We start from the raw sequence: 21,926 nt of genomic DNA, 5'->3' as shown, positions 1-21,926 counted from the left end.
AGTTAAGTGCTGCCGCCCTGTTACCTGCCAGGGCCCACAGGAAGAACATTTCAATTGGAAACACATGTTAATGTTGGAGTAACTGGGGAACGTGGCTGCAAACGCACATTGGCATCATGGCTGCCACTGTCGTCTAATAAGGAAATAACTAACTGCACGTTTTGTTTCTAAAGCCAGGTACGCATGTTGTGCATTCACGGCGAGGAAGGCCAGCGCAGCGGAACTCAACATCAGACTGGCCTAATTTGAAACTTATATGAAATACTGATAATTTGATTTCAACAGTTATGGGTCATTCCACAATAAGGGGTATTTCGGCTTCACAATTTTTGAAAAGTAACCTTAACTTCTCTGATTTTCTACTACATACTGTATTTATCAATAATAGGTAATCAACTACCATAGTACAGTACATACAATGGTACGGGTTTTATTTCATGTTTTAATAAATGAATAAACAATTTACTATGATCATATGAGTTGCAAATCTGTGCTAATGTCAGCTTTCTCTCAGGAGTAGAAACTATCTATTTAGCTAGCTATTAAGGCTAACCAAGAGGACAAACTTACTTATGTAAAAAAGAAAGAAAAAAAACGGTCTAATTCGTATTGTATGCATAACAGGGTTGCATGAGATGGAGTGAGACATTAGAGTAAGGGTAATTCATTTATAAAAATATGAACAAAAGAAGAGAGGACATGCCTTTGCTATACCCATTTTTCTAGAAAACGGATTATATAAAGACCAGTCCAGTCCGTCTCTGATATTTTCTTCTTCTACCATTCTAAAAATGTTATGCTAACAGGTTAGCATGCTTGTTACGGGACACGTTCCATGAATAATCAAAATTGTTATTTGAAGTTTTCTGTTTATTAAGACATCTTTTGAGATTCAGTTTGGTTGTTACAGTGTGTGGTACAAGAGAAAAATATCAGAGCAGTGGTCCCCAACCTTTTTATCACCACGGATCGGTCAACGCCTTAAGATTTTAAAAACCACATCATCCTTCTCACTCTGTATGTAATATCATCAGCGGCCAGAGGCGGCGCCAAAAAAAAACAAAGCTCATTCACAAACATATGAACTGTTAAACTAAATCATCTCCAAAACATTCGGGTGCAGCCTACGCGGCCCGGTACCAGTTGATCCACGGACTGATACCGGTCCACGGACTGGTGGTTGGGGACCTCTGATTTAGAGGGTACTCCAGACATTGCATGTCACAATTAATGAAGTTAGAAAGACATCCATTCTTGTCATATGTATATGTTTGTGTAACTAATAGTTGTATGGGTGGTTTCTAATAGTTGAATGGGTGTCATATTTAACAGATAAATGCTTCATTTTTGTAAACTATGACTTAAGGTTGTGTGTAAATTAATGACACCCAGGTCAATTCCTTGCACAACTCCCTTGCCTAATTGCTTGTAAAAATTCAGATTTATTGTGAATGACAGGTACAAAGAATGACCTCATCAGCAAATTTCATGATATATTATTCGAGGATACATGGTTATGGCATGGATCTGTGCGCAATAAATACTGACGTTAATGTTACTTGTATTCAACTGCAGTAAACGGTCAACTTACAGGACATACAATAAAGATAAAAAAGTTAAAATAAGTGGCAAATGTCAGCCATTTGAAAGATTAATTTTGGTCGATGTTAGAAGGGCCATTCGGTTGCAATAATGAGCTGCGCAATTAATCCGTCAGGTCTTGGTTCAACAGACTTTCAGTATAGTTGTCGACTCCTGCTCTAGTGGTACAGGAAATGTATTTCAATAATTGATGAAAGAGGAGCAATTGTCATTTTCACAGGCTGCAACTTAAGGACACACATGCCAGCATTTCTGTTGAATTTTTCTTGAAATCCAATCATCTTGTAAGTGGAGTTTTAAATGATATAAAATAGTTTTATGTTTCGCCACTCGCTTTTGCCAGTTCTGTCAGTGGACGCCGCAGGGATGATGCGTTGATCGTCAGGCAGCATGACTGTCATGTTGGCCACGAAAGAATGCTGCCTGGCTCTTTGGCTTTCATCCGCAGCGCCATCAGGCCCGTTGGCTTGTAGTCGTTCTCTGGAGCCTCCATGCCGGGAAAGCTGTGGAGGGAGTACAGGCCGTTGATAGCCGGGTGGTGAGGCGGGTGGTGGTGCTGGTGGTGGGGGTGGCTGGTTGATGAGGGGATGCCCATGAAGCCCTGTAGGTTGCTGTGGGGGTGAGTGTAAGCGCCCATGCAGGAGGAAGGTAAGGATTCGGGTCCGAGGACACAGGCGGTAGCTGATGCGCCGCCGACGACCCCGGAAGCCCCTGGCCACAGATTGCCCTGCATCTGGGTATCGGACATGCACACAATTATTTGCGAGCTTGTTCTTATATTTTGTATCTTTGAAAATCTATCTTCTGGAGTTGCTGAATAAAACATGACTAGATATGCTAGGTATTGTCGTGGGTGTGGAGGTTGTGGACACAAAAGCAGGTTAGCCATGAGGCATGGTTTGCACAAAAATAACCATTTAATAAAGCAATGAGCAGCAAAATAAACAGTCAACCAATGTAACCAAAGCAACAACTCCAAAAGCAGGAATACAGGACTACACAAAAACTTGGAAAACCTTCAGGAAAGCGACCAAGTCTGACCAAACAAGACCCAACAAGAGCTGAAAGGAAACAGGAAACCAAATACACTAATAACTGACGAGACAACAAGGAACACCTGGGATAAGACAGAATTAGAGGAGGGAGCTGACTGGTAGACAGGACGGAAGCAGGTTGACAAGGACAGGTGGACAAAATCACATTAACAAGACGCCGAGAAAGGGACCAGAACCACAAAAAATGAGAAACAACACAAACTGATACCCGAGACATGAAAAAGATGAACCCCCCCCCGACAACTAACAATACAGTGGTACCTCGGTACTCGACCATAATCCGTTCTGAGGTGGTGGTCGAGCACCGATTTGTTCGAACACCGAAAGCAATTTTCCCATAAGAAAAAATGGAAAGTATGTGTGCACAAGTAAATGTGCACAAGCAGTACATGATAAAGATAAATAAAGCATTATAAACCATTTTGTATAATTTACTTACGTTTTGGAGAGTGGTTGATGGCATACAGGAATGGATGTGGAGAGGACGGGAGGGAGTTACTCCTTCCATGATGACGCTAGCTAACTGCGACGCGAGGTACACCGCGTTCATATTTTGCTATAATTTCCTTCTTCGGTTCAATAGTGGTCCTCATTGTTTTCCTCTTTGCCTTCCGAGTTGAACTGGCGCTTACCCGCTGGCCGAGAAGGGCCGAGGAGCGCGTTCGGCTCGGCTCGGCTCGGCTCGGCTAGGCTCGGCTAGTCGAGCACCGAAAATCTGATCAAGGTCCGATGCATTACCTACTTGATTTTTTTGGTCGAGCACCGATTTGGTCGAGTATAGAGGCGGTCGAGTACCGAGGTACCACTGTATTCCCAAAACATAAAAAGATATGCCCTCCAAATATAGTTCCAAAGTTGAATACATCAGAAATGGCTGGCACAGCATTTTTAAGTCTTTTTTTGCCATCCAAAAATGCATTGCACTGGTTGGAGGTAACTTGGCTGAAAAAATATTTCACAGGGGATCACTGAAAAAAGGTTCTGAACCGCTGTTCTATGGTTTGCCAATTGTGTATGTGTTCTGTGTACACCGACGTGTCCATTTAAGATGCACTCACATTTTCTCGGGGTGCTCTTGAAATGATTGTAAAATGCATTAAAACAAAGCAAATGATTGGCGCCCTACCTGATAGGTGTCATGTCGGGGGAGTAGGGAAATATCGTAGGTCGTGGTGAAGTGGTTGCGGACCTCTTGGATCTTTCCGTAGCGTTCCCGCTTCCTCCACTTGGCCCTACGGTTCTGAAACCAAACCTTCATGTACAAGCATTATTATGTAGAAGAGTAAACATTCCATACACAGTTGCATAAAATAACAGTAACCTTATTTGTACCTTTATGACTGCAGTCATTCAAACGTGACTGTGAACTCTGCAACGATATTAGTAGTAGCATATTTGTAAATGTATTTTAAAAGGATACTTCACGTATTTAGCCATTTTCAGCGGTACAAAGTTCAGATATTGTCTATAGTTAATTTGATGGCAAAATTATTGTTTGTGTACAATTTAAATACACGTTTTGCCACTTGTTGTCAAGGGAAAATGGCATCACCCAATTTACCGTATTTTCTGCACTACAAGGCGCAGCTAAAAGCCTTAATTTTTTAAAAAAGCTGATGGTGCGCCTTATAATCAGGTGCGCCTTATATATGGATCAAGATTGAGATTGGGATCCGTAGATGGGGAATGAAGCGACAAAGTAAGCTTTACCTGTTTCTTTTGTGTGTTTACAGTTGAACAAGGCTGGTCATATTGACATTGAGTTACTATGCTATTGAGAGTTTAGATTTATGATTTGAGTTATTATTGTTATTACTTTGAGTATTACTATATTGTGATTAAAAAAGTTCTAAAATATGTCATTAATTGAGGGTGCACCTTATAATCCGCTGTGCCTTATAGTGTGGAAAATTCTATTCTATTCTATTCTATGTGTTCATGTTGATTGGTGGTAACCAATCAACGTAGAATGATATACGTGAATTCGATTTTTATTGGCCGATAGTTGACCAATATCACTATACAGATTCATTTCCCACTCAGCGATGACATGAATGTGATTCTGACAGATTGTTGTCAAGTTTGATTGGTCTCATTGACTGACTGAGTGATGACCAGTCAGCTGAGACACCTACCAGCATACAGCAGCGTTGTGAATGGACAGATTTCTTTTTAACCAAGAGCTAATTTTTTTCAAAGCAGTAATACTGTATTTGTGTATTTACAGGCTGTAATGAGTTGGAAAATGACAAATTCCCCCAGTCTTACTTGCAGTAGTTCACAAGTAGTGACCGAATTCAACCAAGATGCAAGACCAAATGTAAGCCAATGCATGTAAAATTGGACTGTAACAAAAGGTAGAAAGACCAAACGATGTGTGTAAGCTGATTCCTTTGTGCCAGTAAATGCAGTCATTGCATGTGGTTTGCCGAGTTCCTGTGCGCTAGGGTCGGTCAATTAATCGATTTTAAAGCCATTATTCAATTACTGCATTCGTCAGGACAATTTCCTTTCTCTCTTTTTTTAATAGTTTTTTTTTTTTTTTTTCGCGGTCGAAAGCAAGTCCAACAACATCGGGGCAAATAGAGAATGGCTAGTTTTCAAAATCATACTCAGTGCTGACAAATGAGTATTTTTTTTCCAATGGCTCTTTGTAATTTCAAAAAACAAACAAAACTGTGGCTTTAATTCCCGCAAAGAACGTAGAGCATTAGCTGACTCGTTTCCATATTTTTCTGTATGACAAGAAAGAAGAAATCATAGAGTCAAAGAGTGAACATTTGGAAAAACAAGGTGCTCGTTAAAATGTTGCAAAGGAGTCATTCATCAATATGGGAACCTTTTAACTCGAGGTGTTGGTTTCCTTTACAGAAAAAAAGTGAGAAGGAGCTGGAGAAGGCGATACTTATGGACAACCAACATTAAAAAAAATAAAAATAAAAAATCTTGTCCCCTCTCTGTGAGTTTTTACATGGTTAATGTGTCTAGCCTTCATTTTACTCTTCCCTGCCTCGGTGAAAGGAGAAGCGATGAGTACTGCAAGCTTACTGTAAGTAAGCGGACTCAATCAGACTCTGTCTTTCACTGCGATTGGATGAATCTACAGACGTGAATGACACAGCCCAGATGTGCATTTTTATTCATATTTTGTCAACTAAACAGTGATATCGCAAAATATTGTACAGTGATATCACTACAAAAGACGTGCTATTTATTTATTATATTGGCGCTGAGCATACTACAAAAGCTGTGATGATTTAAATGTCTCACAGTCACAACATTATGTTGACTTGCAAAGTAAAGCAGCAACGCCCTTATTCATCGGTCCCAGGAGTAAATTTTTGTGATGTCATTTTAAGGTAGAAGTGCAAACTGAAATGCAGTTATAGCGTCTCCCTTGCATGCAGAGACTACAATCTCGTTTGAAAAAGTTTCCCACCCTAAAAAGAAACTGTCGTGTTTTTCATTCTCATTCTAACAATGAAGTTTATCAGTAGAACAAGAAATGTTCTCATTAGAACCAGAAAGTTCTTGTCCGAACAAGAAACATATCTACTCCCCACCCCAAAGACAAATACACACACGCACACGGGCACGCACACACACACATCCACAAATTGATACAAAGTATATGCCAATAGAAACTGAAATACAAAAGTTGTATGTATGAAGAGTCGGTCAATTTGTTTTTTCCCAAATGACGCGCACCTGTACACGGGCCTCTGTGAGCTCGGTCTTCAGAGCCAGCTGCTCACGAGCGTAGACATCTGGGTAGTGCGTCTTCTGGAAGACCTTCTCCAGCTCCTCCAGTTGGAATGTGCTGAAGGTTGTGCGATTGCGCCGCTTCTTGTTCTTGCCCGACAGGTCGATGGAGTCAGCGATGGAGTCGCCGCCTGGCAAGCCTCCACCCGCCTCCTTCAGCTTGCTGAAGCAGTCGGCGCTCATGCCGGAGTAGCTCAGGCTTTTGAGGGCTCCTTTGTCACCGACAAGGAAAAATTCATCAGTCGTTATTTTTGAAAATTAAAAATAATAATTAAAAAAAAACAGGTCCAAATGGTTCTCCTCATTTAACCCTTGCGCACACACTTTGCAAACTATGCACATTGCATTCATTTTCCTAATTTTGGAAATGCCTTTAAAAGTATAATAAAGTTATTTATAAATATTTCTTTTCCTTCAACCACTCAAATTGTTCAGTGGCATCAATTCTATCCATACATATGTAGTTTAAATGTATTAAATCCCCCAAAACTGGAAAAAAGGTATTTTTTGCCTTTGTAGCTTGCGATGTGATGATGACAATTTAAGACAAAGCCATTAACTGGTCTCGACCGCCATTTACAATTTTGAGGTAAAATATAAGTCAACAAAGAATGTTCTATTTGCTAACATAGTTTGACTGCCGCTCAACGGAATGTTGCAAAAATCGCAGGAAATCAATGTAATAAATCCTATTAAAATGCATCTAAAAAATTGCAATTATAATGGTTTTTATATGGTCCAAAATTTGGACAATGCTCATTTTTGTACACAAAATCTTGCATGTCCAACTGCAATCACATAGAAAAGTCAGAATTGTTGGATTTTTCAATTTTACATGTTTTAATCATCTACTGGAAATTTCAGCTACCAAGTGTTTTTTTCCCATTAATTATTTTATGATATCCAAAAAAAACAAAAAAACCCCAAAGGAATTTCCATAATTTGTAACATAATGCCACTAGGGTTAAAAAGGCACATAAATGGGTTGAACACTTGCATAATAGGTCCGTTTACGCTTAAATTTCCTCTCAATAATAACTCAGAAATTATCCAAACTGTTTTTTTTGTGTCAGACTGCAAAAAATTCTGGGACAGAAGAATAGGCTCCAGCACTCCTGCGAAGCCAGTGAGGATCAGCGGTTGAAAAGATGGATGAAAGGACATTCCTACTCTTCCCCATTTCAATTTATGATTGTAAAAAGACCAACACAAAATTTGGGATACATTTTTAAAAATAAATACGAGCTCAGCTGAGGAAGAGACGCAAAACGCAAAAATGCTGCAAAATTTTGCCTTGCCTTACAAAGATGAGAAAAGGGTGTGAGAGAGCTGGAAGGGCTGCAGCACTACTTTTAGCAAAGAGCCATGAAGGTTCACAGCATACTTTATGATGGTAAATTGATAAACATGTTTGGATACATTTTCTGTCTAGGGAGAATTGTAAAAGCACTTACTAATACTTTTAAAGGAACTAAAAAACAAAAACACAATTTTTGCAAAATTTTAGGCAAGAAGAAAGAAGAAGAAAATGAAGAAATGAAGGAAAACCCCAGTGGTGGGACAAAACTAAAGACAATTTCCATAGCTTTGTTTTGAATCACATCATTGCCATTTGCTTTATCTGAGGTCATATCTTGTAACCCAGCCTTGGAAAACGCAATTTTCTGACCCGCTCCGTAAACCTGTTGTCCAAATTAATTTCCCCAAACTGCAAAACAAAATCCGTCAGCATTCGTCTGCAGGCTGTCCTCTACTCAAGCTCGTTTCTTAATTCAATTTCACTGCAGCCTTCATTTGCAACCTCATGTTGCACTTAACGTCAAAAATATTTTCCTCCCGTTGAGCTCATGTGATTTCACAAGCATTTAAGCCGACGTGCGTAGCAGTAAGAATATTTGTACAAAGCTTCACTCAAATTCTAAGGTCATCATGAAATCTTCATTAAAAAAAAAAAAAAAATTAAACAGATGTATATATGTATGTATGTATGTATGTATGTATGTATGTATGTATGTATGTATGTGTGTATGTGTGTATGTGTGTATGTATGTATGTATGTATGTATCTCCATTAGAAATAATAATCATATGATAATTTTAAAATTACGCATGATTGACTACCAAGTATCTGGATCAGGCCGACAGCTGTGCCTATTATAAGTTGTTATGGCAGCCGATTCAACTTTAGGGTGCTCCTTGGAAAGGTTTTATGATCATGAACTATGAATGACAAATTAGAAGAATAGAAAATTGCCATTATTTTACATTTTTTTTAGGGAAATGCTATATTGGAATACATAGGTATTTCTATAAAATGATCTGCCATTGTTTGTTGGGGAACATTTTGTGTGTCAAAAGTATTCATGTTATCTGTACTTGGTACTGGTGATTACTCAAGGGTTCAGTACTCGTACTGGTATTTGTCTGAAAAAAATGTACGTTTGATTTTTACATTATATTTTGTATTAGTTTTAATTCATGCTCATCTCATCTTTCAGTTTCCTGGTGAGGAAATGTGTGTTGTCTTATTTTAGCAATACTACTAAAAAAACACATCAAGTACATGTCGCACATTTATTTTGATTGATAACACAAGAGTAGACAAAACAGGAATGAAATCTTGTCAAAACACAGTCTACTTCATATATGCTGTTATCGACAGTAAGTGGTGACATCAATATAAAAATAAAATTAAACCTCATATTTTTTTCTGAAAAAACTCAAATGTATTTGCTTTTTGTTTTTTTCCTTTACAATGTAAAAAGAAAGTGCCTTTTCCTTGTACATGGACCTTTGTTTGTAAACGCAGTCCATGTTCAACATCCCAAAATGAGCATCCCCTTAAACTATTTTACATTCTATTCAGTTGTACGGATGAGACAAAGCAGCCTTGGCAAAATACTCGCTAGTGAGGAACACACACTCTGGGTCAAAGGTTTCCATCTGTGATGAAATGACTGTATTTGCACCATAAAGATGTACAAACACCAAATGCCTTCTAAAACGATGCATTGCAATTGACAGAAGAAATGTGTGCTGGGGGATTTGTGTGTGTGTGTGTGTGTGTTTTATTGTTAATAGAATTGAATGATGCCATTGTGGCCTTGTCCATACATCATGTTTCTTATGTGTCAAACGACTTACAGATATAGGCAGTAAAATCATCAGAATAATAAATATATTCAACATTTTTGGAGAGGAGGGGGTAAGGAAGTGTTATATTTTTACAATTTTTATGTTAAATAAGATTCTTGTCTACATCGTTTATATCCGAAGAGAAACAAGGGGGAAACAAACCAATCACATGAATAAGGTCATAGTGTAATGAGAGCAAAGTCGAGTTTATTTGGGGTAAAATGGTGGGGAATAATAATATATAGTAAATAATAATAATAAATAAAAAGGTCATATTTAGAGTCTCAACTTCAGATCTGAATCAAAGGCGATCAAATGAAAAAAACGCTCTTACTCATCATGTGAAAATGGGTGGATGAAAATGAAATATTTTGCCTTTGATTTGAATTGCTGCAGCATTTAATCCCGAGAACATGTTTATACATTCTAAAAATGTGGAGTTTTTAAAATTACGGTTAAAAGGGACACACACGAGTTAAGTCATTTATATTATTGGAATGACTAATAATATACTTTTGCAATTAAAAAACAAAAACAAAAACAAACGTACGGCTAACTTACTTGGGTCGTAGAATTGGGCCTTAGCGGCCTTTTGCTCCTGGTTTTCCCCCTCCAAGAACTTGTCATGTTTCTCCTGCGGCGAGGGCGGAGGATTCGACGAGAAGTCCCCAAAGTTGCGGTGCAGTGCGGGGGCGTAGGGGTCCCCCCCGCCGCGCAGCGCAGGACCCAAGCGGTGAGCTGCACCGACTTTGCGCAGCTCATCGCACGGCAGGAAGGAGCCCGGCGACCGGGAGCTGCTGCTCGCGCTCGGCGCAGTACAAGTTGGTGGCGTTCGCCTGAAAGACAAACACGGCTCTGTCTCCATCTTGCATCCAACGAATGCAACTCGCTCGGAAGGAGGCCGAGGACGCAGAGCCGGAGCGAGTCCTACTTTTTTTTTTTTTTTTTTTTGCTCTCTGAAATCTTTGAGGGACGGAATGGGTGGGTGGGATTTAACCGATCACTCTAAAAGCCGTGAAACTGTAAGGGTGAGCTCGTGTGTATGATATAATCCACCAAATATTCAATCACACGTGTGTCCCGTTCCTCCAATTTAGCATTTAATTCCCGATTCAGATGACGTTATGAGCGTGGTCTCCCAAACGAGAGATGACAACAGTGGACTTTAAGCAAAGAACAAGGAAAATCTTTTAACATAGCAATTTCTTAATGAGTTTTTCTTCTAATAATCTAGAATGAAAATTAGCCAGTTTATCCTTGCAGGGTGTTTCTTCCCCCATTGTTGTTTTTGCGCATGTGTGATTGTTGATTGTTGCTAGTTGTATTGCGACGATGTTTGTATATTTTGTTTCGGTACAACTCCAACCCGTGATAATGATTTGGGAAACAAACAAACAAACGAACGCTTTTGGCTACTATAGCGTCTGTTTTAAAACACAGCAATGTGTTTTATTTTGAAAAGGATGCGGCATTTAAATGCTGACATGCATTTACATTTTTGGAGTCCTATACCTTTTCCTCACAACAATTTAGTAAATGAGTAATTCAACAAAAATGGTATCCATCTTTCCTAGTACAACTACAAACTGCCCAGATATTTTAGGAGATATCTTAAGAACTAAATTTTGTCATTCGATCCTCATCCCTAAATTCCCACTGTTTCAATATTCCACGTTGCGTGACAAACATTCCTAAAAATACATTTTACACACTGACCTCCACTTTCCACAATTTTCAATCCTTCATAAAATCACTATATAAAACTAGTCGTTTACACAGCGAAAGTATATATTCTCAAGGTTACGTAACTCCCACCTTTTTACAAAAAAGATTAAAATGTTTACCCCACGCACGCTTCCACATTATTGACCTACAAGAAGCATCCCAACTTCGTCAAAATAATGACATAAAAATCCTATTAAAAATGCATTCGCATTATTATTATTATTATTGCAAACAGCTTTATAATTTAATTTTTATTTCTTTTTATTTTTTGATTCATGTAGCCTTTCAAAGAATCCATCTTAGGTGCTTGACTTTTAATATTGTCGTGTTTAATTTTTCTGTGTTTACATGAAATTTTCTATATCCTATTGGTGCATATATACGTATACACGCGTGAAACCTTGTAAACAAAGCCACAATAATATGAATAAATATTAAAATATTAATATAATATATAATAATAAATTATTATTATTATTTAAACAATACTTTGAAAATGTGCTTCAAACACATCCTTTGGATTTTTGACTTAAGTGACACAAGTGACTTAAAGATCCAATTTAAATGAATTAATGAATAAAAGTAACAACAATAAAAAACAGCAACGATAGCTATAAGTCACATTTGTTTTTATTTCCTATACACTTTCAAACATGTTGTCTTGCAAAATAAACATATAAAGGACATTTTTACAGCTGGTTTTGTTTCATTTAAACAGTTCCTGCTCCTGACTGATGTTGTTTGGATATTTCTTTTTCAATCAAATGTTGAAAATGAAGTATTAGTACTCTCATTAATAACAAAATAAGTCTCATTTACTTTTCATCTTGGGCTGAAGATGCTGAGCATGTTTGCCCCTTAAAAAGTCACTTGATTTTTGTGACCTATTATCTGCAATCTGGACAAAGTTTGCCCTAATTTACTGAACTGGGTCTCCGCACAGTTGGTCTCAGAGAAGTCTCGACATCTTGCCGGATACGAATCCTCGCGCCGCCATGCAGCTGATAGACAAGTGTGTAAACAGGAGGTCCATTTGGGCTGAGAAGCCTCGTAAGCCCCATTTGATTCAATTTGGGAATCCATCGGCGTCTATGTCAAAGATCTGCAGGCGAAAGGGCAACCAAGTGATGTGGAGTTAATGAATGTCGACTTCAAAAAAGAACCTTAAACTACAACTCCTATGTTGCAGAACTATTTGAACATACTATAATAAGATCTTAGTCAAATGGGATTAAAAGATCTCAAATTTTCTTCATTTGAATCGATTTTGCAATTTCACTTGAGGAAAACTCAAATGACAATGACATTACTACAAGGGAGGTTTGCTTTTCTTTAATTTTTTCATCTAGTCTGGGAATTTGGAGGAAATATTCTTTGTATAAGCAGTAAGCACCAATTGTCTTGAATCTACATTTAAGTAAAAATGACTCAGCAAATATTTTTGGAACACACAGTTTGCTCATAGTGCCAACTTGTGCCCTCAAATATACAAGTTTTGTTAATCGCAGTAGACTATTTTTACAGCAAGCCCCTAGTCAAAATAAATGTTTTCTTTACAGATAAAATGAAAACAAGTGTTTCCTCTTGTAAAAACATTCTTCACTCAAAACATGTATGTAAACACTGCCTGGCTCAGGTGGTCCATATGTCTGTTAAAAACAGACTAAATGGACTGTCAATCATGTTGCTTAAGCTGGTTACGTTAACCAGTAGAGTGGTCAAAATTTGACCAGTTCGGCTGGTTATGGGACTACCAATTTTAATGGTAAGTCAAAAAAAACACATGAGCTTGGTTATGCGGTGATTCTCACACAAAAAATACATCAACAAATAAAACATGAACTAAGACATACAGTGTGATAATAATAGTAATAATAACAACAACAACAACAACAATAATAATAACAATACTACTACTATTACTACTACTACTACTACTACTACTACTAATAATAATAATAATAATAAAAATAATAATCACCTTGCTGCCCAGCTGAGACAAAATATTCTCAACCGTGGACACAAATAAATAGGCCAGCTCTCAGGAGGAAAAAAAAAGCAATGAATGAAAAGAAACAAAATAAGACAAAATGACAAAACAAAAATTAAACAATCAACTTCTACACCATGGATTTCACTTACGAGGTTTGGAACGTAATCCCAGCAATAGACGCAGTGAAAGTCATGACTGATGTGGCACAGCAGCTGACTGCTTGACATATTCTCCACCAAAAACTGAGAACCTGGGTTTGAATTTTGGCTACGGAAATCCCTATTAATCAATAGCTGACTGCTTGACATATTCTCTACCAAAAACTGAGAACCTGGGTTTGAATTTTGGCCGCGGAAATCCCCATTAATCAATATCTTGTTCAATCTTGTTTGTATTGGACGGCCCTATCTCAAATATCGATTGGTTGAAAACCACTATTTCACGTTTCTATATCTGCCTTTGTAACATTTGATACAAGTGGGCATCATATCTTTGCAGTCCACCGAAAGCAAGACACATAAACTTGACATAAACACCGAGCCCTAAACCTTCTGCGCATTCCCAGCTACGTCTGTCTTCTGTGCACGTCCTAGGCGTGACCCCGCACAGGAAATCAGTTCGGTCTGTTGAGCGTCCCGGCGTGGACACCCCCCACGCTCTGGGCACAGGCAGCGTGGCGAAAGGTGACCCTGCAGCACCTCACAGGCGGGCCCTTTCTGACTACATCCTCTGCAAGACAACCAGTCCATCTGTGGGACATCCTCTCTCCAAAACAAGGATTTGTTTACCCCGATTGTAAGGCTTACATGTAAGAAGAGAAATCATTACCGAGATCATATGTGTTTTTATACAGCTAAAATACAGTATCGCAAATTGTTTTTCGAATTACGACCGGCGTCGTACCAAGAAAACGATGAAATGTTGCACGTGCATTTGAATGCATTTGAACTGCAAAAGTGCAAAGGCATGCAGATAATAAATATTAAGTATTCTATCACAGTTTTCTTCCGATATATTATTACAGAAAACATTACAAATTAATTACCGCCAAATATTGCAGAAACAAAAAATCCATTATTTAATAGAGGGTGTCAGATTAACAGACTCTTGTGATCAATTAATTGCAGTCATAGTCAAATCATTATTGTTTTAAAATTTAAAATTTCAAGTGTAACTTTCTGCTTTCTGTATCATCAGGTTTCTTGAGCTTGAGTGTTTGAGGGTTGGAAAACAAAGATCAATCATTTACCCTGTAGTGGAACTGATTGGCTGTCATTGTGTTTGGCCAAACCTGATAGGCTCCTGTTATGGGTGGGAGGGCAAGTTCAGATCAGAAGGAAGATATGAAAATTGAAGCGTATGTGGAAGTTGTTGGTCCGATGAATGGTAAATTCAACTTTAAAAAATGGCACCGCTGATGAAGCTAGAGTTATAGGTGTTATTGTGAGAAAGATCTTGCTGAACACTGAAGCAGCAAAAGTTTAGCCTACCACATCAATGAGAAGCACCCATCTAACAACAGCAACAAAGACACTAATATAAATGCCGTGGCAAAGCTCTTTGCCAAACTAAACTTGTGCGCAGTCCGCATTTGAACAAGTCAACGAAGGACAAGCTGGATGGTGTTTTATTAAATGTGTAAGGTTCATTTGTAATCATTTGGCAATTGACAAAAAACGGCACCATTCCTCTGCAGCATCTGTTAAAGAAAATACATAACTGAAGCCTGTTGGGTTTGATATGCATGAGTCCACCAGATTTATTCTACTTTTATCAAATTGCATTACATTTGACTATTTTTTTTGTTTGATTACCCTTATGTCACATTTATTCCATTTATTCTATTTCCATGTACATTTAGTCTTATTTTAGGTTTTACTTTGATCTATTTTATGATTTTGCATATGAAATAATGTTTAATCAGTTGAAACAGTGTCTGTTTTTTTTTGTGTAAAGGTTATAAACATGTTTTGGCTGTAGAGGGTCGAGAACTGGAATTGTTTGGTCGTGGATTAAGCTGCTTCAGAAAAATATTCCCAACACTCTCCTAGCATTAGATCAGTTTGAGTACCATAATCCCCCAAATATAAGACGCACATGTTGGTATTTTCTATGTTGCCATGTATATGCACCAACACTTTGGCAAGAATGTAAAAACTATAGTAAAAGAGAATAGTGCAGCATCTGTGTTCCACCAAGTTTATGATTGTGTGTATATACCAAAAGTCCACAATTAATTAACGAGTCAAATGGAAGACCTTTCCGTGTTCTTTAACCGGTGCACACAGCTCTATTCCTTGCCGCTATGCTCTATAACATCATAACCTTTACATGATGATCTCCGTTTCAGTAATATTTCTGTGTGTGATTAAAGATTGACTCGAACGGTGGTTCAGTCCGCTCGCTTCTTTTATCGAAAATAATGCTGTAACAAATTAATCTCTCATTTGTTGTAATCTCGTGACAACAAAATAAATTAGATAGTCAAACATAACTACATTTCAGTCAAACATAACTACATTTGGCCTCACAATTTTACAATGAAAAAAAGAGGATCCATGGAGTGACAGCGATATGATGCATCTTGATCTCTATGTTTTCTCCCACGACTTCCTCTGCCATTGAGTGCAATGAGTACCACCTGCCAGATAAATGCAGCTGTAAGCTTATATGAACAAGATCTGTACACTTGGTACAAGCTGACCCATCTTTGTGCAGCCATCATGGCCCGGGGCTTTTCCTTTCACATATACAGGGTGGCGATTCAACCTGAGGTTTGCATTAGAAAAGCAGAAGGATGGCTAATTGAATTACCCACCATGAATGCACAGAGAGGATCCACTGCGCAGAGCCGGGGGATTCTCTCAAGAGGCCTCGGTCACATCTTCTACTTCGTATCCAGAAGCCGCACAAGTAGACGTGGCACTGATTGACAGCCGCTGACCCCGGGGTTAGTCGGTCGGCGGGGTGCATTCTGGTACGCCCGAGCCGGTTATCGGGGGAGCGGGAGAAACGGCTGTCCCCTGTGTCACCTCGGATGTTGTTGGGTGTCGCGGAGCAGGCGCGTCCAAGGAGCACGTGCTGACGCAAATTCAAACTGGCCCTTCATTTATGTAGACACATGTGGACGAAATAAAATCAACCAAACTAACAATAATCTTTTCCCCTAAACTGTTCAATGCAACTTTACTCTTCAGTACACATTAGTTTGATTGATATTGTGTTTATGGAATTTGAATTGGGCAGAATAATCCACCTGCTTTTTTATCTATTGCAAGGGCAGCCATTTTGCCACTGGCTGGTGACTGAAAATGACATCGCAGGCTCAGGTAACAACAAATAACGGCTCACTTAATAAAAATCACGTGAATAACCGCAAACAACAGGTGTGATGGGATTGGTTATTATCTGAGCACTGACCTCCTGTGTTGTTATTTTCATTTGCGAACAAGTGGCAATACGGGATGGAATAAAAACAGGTGGCTCTTGCTGCTTAAGTCACATTCCACAAATGGAATATTGATCAGAAGGCCATGATGAAACTATGTGGGGCATATAGAGCAAGAACATTTTGGTTGACTTCGCTTTGAAGATTTGATGTATTCAAAAATTAATCCTGTGCAGACGACAATAATGTATACTAATTTGAAATCGGTTTTAATGTAAACAGAAGGTTAACTGCACTGTTTTTTATGTTATTTATTTTATGGCTTATTATTTGTTATTTATTATTGTATGACAATTTCATTTCATGCACAGCACTTTGTTCACAGCAATGGCTCTTTGAAATATTACATGCTCCCGGACAATGTAAATGCTTTGTGTGCCATACAACATAATACACGATTGTGAGGCCATTCTTTGATTTCACAATCACGGCCCAATTTTGACCATAATTGTCATATTTCTTAAAAAACAAAACAAAAAAAAAAACTACTACGCTACTTAACGAAACAAGTAATTAAACTAAGCAGATATAAACTGTGACGTTGTAAAGTAACGTGTCGGCTCACACGGGAGGCGGTATGAAATCCATAACCGACCGGCATATTGTTGCAGGAGTCCTGCTCCACACGACAACCGACGGAGACGTCAACAGCGGCTGAGAGTAGAATTCACTTCGGTGCGCTGTCTCGAGGAACGTTGACCCGCCCGCATCTGCTCTTTTTCGGAATGTCTCGCTCCTGAAAATCTCCGGGACTGCAAAACACGGATATTTCCAAAACCATCTCAAAACAAATAACGCTCATGTCAGTCCAAGACGCCCTACCCGGAATAGTTGCCTGATAACAGCCTTATTATTTCGTGACAAATTTCGCTTTAGTTTTAGCTTACATTACATTAAAAAGTCACTAATTTTTGTCAAGGTCATAGTGTCTTGAAAACATGATTTAACTGGCATGAAATCAGTAGGACGAAATAAATAATATTAATAATTTACACGAATTATTTCTAGAAATACATAAACTCATATAGGCTCAAATTAACTTCCATTACATGAAAAAATTGTCAATAAATAACGTTTCATGTTGTTCATAACACACCTATCAATACACTTACCTGTTCACTAACGTTTTGGGGATTTTTTTTTTATATTACCTACATTCTTAAAAATATGAAAACATAAATAAAAACAATGATACAGCAAACACTTTGAATTTAAACTTGATTGTGTAACACGCAATTTAGACAAAACTTAGAAGTATGAAATTAACATCTGTCAACATTATTGATGGAGGCTAAAGAATATAAAATTTTGTACATTTATTTTCTCTGTGGTTGTCCTGATACAATATTGATATCGATTTCGGTTCAATATCAGAAAAAAAGTATCAGATAATATCAGTCTACACCAAAATCTCTGATATTACTGGTTATTAATGGTTCTGAAAGTAGAAAAGTAAACTGGAATTGTTATTTTGCAAATCAATGGATGTAATTTGTTTTTATTGACTTTAATAAGGTTATTCCCCAGGGTCCTTTAACTTATTTTGTATTCATTTTATTCAAGTAAAGTACATTGTCATGTCTGAGGTTGAAATGACATAATTTTCAATTTCCATACTCAAAAAATAAATAAAAGCAAGTGTCATTTCTGCCGATATCAGTGTCGAACATCGATCGGTATCGAATTGGTTGGGAAAACGTTGTATTGGGGTACAAATAGTTTTCATTTATGTTTCTACTTCAGAGCAAGGTTGTATTACTAGGTTAACTTATTTTTTGTTTATCTTGCAGGAGTAAAAAAAAGAAAATAAAAAGTGCAGTATTTTCAAATGATTCAGTCTTAATGACCAAAATTTGAAAACTATATAATATAGTGCCCGCGGCACTCAGGGACCATATGAGTCGCCCAGTCCGTCAAAAAAATAACTTAGCAGCGGAGGGGCATTGTGATTTCCTAGAAATGATGCATAGGAGATCAGTGAACATTTGATAATACTGTATTATCACTTAAAGAGAGTCATGGAATAAAGTCTAAGATATTATTATACATCTGATTTTTTTTTATAATTTATTTTGAATTGATGACAATTATTGTCAGAAATAAATGATATGATTGGTGTCAGGGGTGTCCAACTCTGGGGCCGCTAAACTTCATGTTGCCTTCACCAGCACGCCTGTTTCAAAAGTTTAGTTTGCCGGTGAGTTCTGCAAAAGCCTGATAAAAACCTTGATCTTTTGAATAAAGTTTGTTGAAAGAGGGAACCATATAAAATTGGCAGGAATGATAGATAGATAGATAGATAGATAGATAGATAGATAGATAGATAGATAGATAGATAGATAGATAGATAGATAGATAGATAGATAGATAGATAGATAGATAGATAGATAGATAGATAGATAGATAGATAGATAGATAGATAGACAGACACTCAGTGCAAAAGTTTGTTCCACTCAAATATGATACAGCTGTACAAGCCAAACCCCATGGGTGGTAGATATTTGGAGTCATCCTCCCAGCGGATGCTGGAGTTCATCCTGCTACTGGTGGGTGCCCCGAGGGCCCGGGCATACAGGGCGTGACCCCACCTCGCCTCCCAACAGCCACCCAGACTTTGTTGATAATATTCCACTTCACCCAGCGTGACTGCGAATAACAGGGTGGATCTTTTCCAGTTCATATGCCAGATGGATAAGTGTGACTTGTTTCGTATGTATTAATTCAAGTGACTTCCACACTCCTAACTCTTTTATGCATCTGAGTGCAAGTGGCACATCTCCGCTGAGGAATAACAGATCAGCATAAGAAATTAAAGTGCAGTTTCACCGAGAAAGAACATGAAAGAATTACTGCTGTTTATGAGAAGGAAAAAGCAAAGGACCTTGGGGCTAGAGTGAATGGATAGAAAATAAACTGTTTGGAAGGACATTGAGCGATAGAAAGCAGCTGCGGATACAGTATGTGAATGTAGTCTGTTGGTTTCTTGAGGGAAAAAACTTACAGAAAAACTTACATTGAACACTGTAGTCGTTTAGTGTACCTCAAACATTTTAAACAGTCTTCCAGTTGAGAGCTAGCCAATGTAGTTTGAATATTTGGCTCTTGCGTACTTGGGTGGAGCTATCGCGTTCTCCCTGCTTGCTTAGTTTTCTAGAGACTGAATGCCGGTTGTAATTTCAATTTGAACACGGCTGATACAGGATGTTGACTTAAAAATTAATGTGGTCGAAGTGATGGCTGGCTAATTCATATTTTTTGTTGCTCAGCTTAGAGGGACAGTGTAAGATTTAGACCATTTTTCCTTAAGAAGGAATACATGAATTGATTGCATATTTCAAAAACTTGCAAATGAATGTGTTCATAATGACCAACAGTGTGTTTTAAATATAATCATAGGTCTGGTTGTCATTAAATTATATTATATGGGGGTGGCACTTCTCCTGAGGCGGCCATGTTTTATTATAGCTACGGACATTGGTAAATGCAGCACCTCTAGCACCTCCTGCTGTCCGTAATGAAAAATGGTCTAAATCTTACACACTATCCCTTTAAGGGCACAGATGTACACTTTTGAAGCTGAAACTGATGACGGTTGATGGACTCAAAAATGACTGCAGAGGCAAAGCAAACAAGATTTTTGTTCTTGTTTGCTTTGCCTCTGCGCCAAACTAAAACAAAACAAAGCAAAACAGACTTGACTCATCGTGATTATACCAGAGGGCCAGCTACACACTCACTGCGTCAGTTAGACAGTGACCCCACATGAACTGAAAGGAAACAGGAAAGTAAATACACTCGCAACTAACGAGACAACATGGAACACCTGGACAAACAAACAAACAAACAAACAAACAAACTGGAAGAGGGAGCTGGCAGACGGGTGGACACAATCACACTGACGAGGACAAAACCCTAACCCTAACCCTAACTTACCCACGTAGGGAACAAAAAACCCACAACTCAAAAACACAATCAAAACCCCAGAAAAAGTCAAAAGCAGAAAAGAACAGAAAAACCCTGATACGTACCCACCAACAGGACATGACATCAAATTTTAGAACCCTTCATGGTCCTTTAGTCAAAAGGTTTGCCCACCCCTGCAACAACCCAACATTGGCAGTTTGGCTCCCAGTCTGTTCCCTTAGTGATCTGATTTGAATAGATCAGATCCTTATTATATGTAATATCTTGAGTTTTTGAGGTTTCAGTGTCATACACGTGATTTTGTTTTCTTGAAAGGTTTTTGTCCACTCAATGAAATCCATGCAGTGCTCAGGTAATCCACTAGAGAGCAGCAATTCATTCACATGGCTGATAGTGAGGAGGGCCTGACCTCCAGGGGTCTCCCGGCATCACGTGATCTTCACAATGGAAACTTATTTCTCAATATGGGACAATGTGTTGTCTATTGAGACATCTCTTGAGTTTTTTTTAATTTTCATTTTGCCTTTTCCCGATAACTATGTTCGGGGGATGCTGTTGTGAATTCTTGATGTTTTCTATGATATGTTTTCCACTTTGAGACCCCGTACAAATAAATTTGACTTGTTTCATAGTATTTGTTCAGATGCACTAGCAGACTAGCTCTAAAGGATCAACCTTGTCTGTCAAATATTTATTTATTTATTTGTACAGGATTGAAGAAATCATAAATAAATAAAACCACATTCAATTATTTTTATTAGCTTCATATCCAAGTGTCATGACCTTGTTGGCTGGAAGTGACTAGCGTGCCCTTGATTTGAAGACCTGACAGTGAACTCTAGAGAGCAGACTGGGTTGACCCCCGCCCATTGACAGCCTCCATTATACAGCCATAGCCCGGGGACAATTCACCCCGGTTGCCCTCACCGTCCCTCCCTTTTCTCTTTCCTCCTAGTCTTTCCCCGCCTGCCTCCTCCGAGCATCTCATGCGGGTTCTTGTCTCTTGTGGACTCCATACTTTCAGCACTCTCCATGTAACCAGACTGATTAAAACAAATACCTAGCCTATTTAGATATATAATCCAATTGTGCTCTTTTTCTTCTCACCAGCCCTGGAGCACGCAAAGTATTAGGTGTCCTGGGAGACACTGCAACATCTCCAGATTTCCCCACCCTTTCATTCCCTACTCTGCGTCTTATATTTCAAATGCTCAGGACTGTCACATATGGTGGGCTATGAAAAAAAAAAAAATCAAAACATCACTTTCCTCTTTCTTATGTGG

The 21,926-nt window shown here is 38.4% G+C and overlaps 1 protein-coding gene across 2 annotated transcripts; it reads right to left on the bottom strand.

Moving 5' to 3' along the window:
• Positions 1-1,302: 1,302 nt before the first annotated feature.
• alx3 (ALX homeobox 3) lies at positions 1,303-10,418 on the bottom strand. 2 transcript variants are annotated; one of them, XM_088407752.1, is made up of 5 exons: positions 10,115-10,418; positions 8,730-8,737; positions 6,366-6,635; positions 3,784-3,909; positions 1,303-2,335 (listed from the first exon to the last, which is right to left on the bottom strand). In XM_088407752.1, exons 1-5 carry the CDS (start codon positions 10,416-10,418, stop codon positions 2,000-2,002), a joined length of 1,044 nt encoding a protein of 347 aa, XP_088263878.1. In that variant the 3' UTR covers positions 1,303-1,999. The 2 variants fall into 2 exon arrangements, with proteins under 2 accessions (XP_088263878.1, XP_088263876.1); XM_088407750.1 differs by lacking the exon at positions 8,730-8,737 and having other exon boundaries at positions 6,366-6,643.
• Between the last annotated feature and the right edge of the window lie 11,508 nt (positions 10,419-21,926).

This window comes from Hippichthys cyanospilos, chromosome 2 (assembly GCF_059441005.1).
Source record: "Hippichthys cyanospilos isolate Australia breed blue-spotted pipefish chromosome 2, RoL_Hcya_1.0, whole genome shotgun sequence".
NCBI lineage: Eukaryota > Metazoa > Chordata > Actinopteri > Syngnathiformes > Syngnathidae > Hippichthys > Hippichthys cyanospilos.
This window is presented reverse-complemented; position numbering and strand designations above follow the sequence as displayed.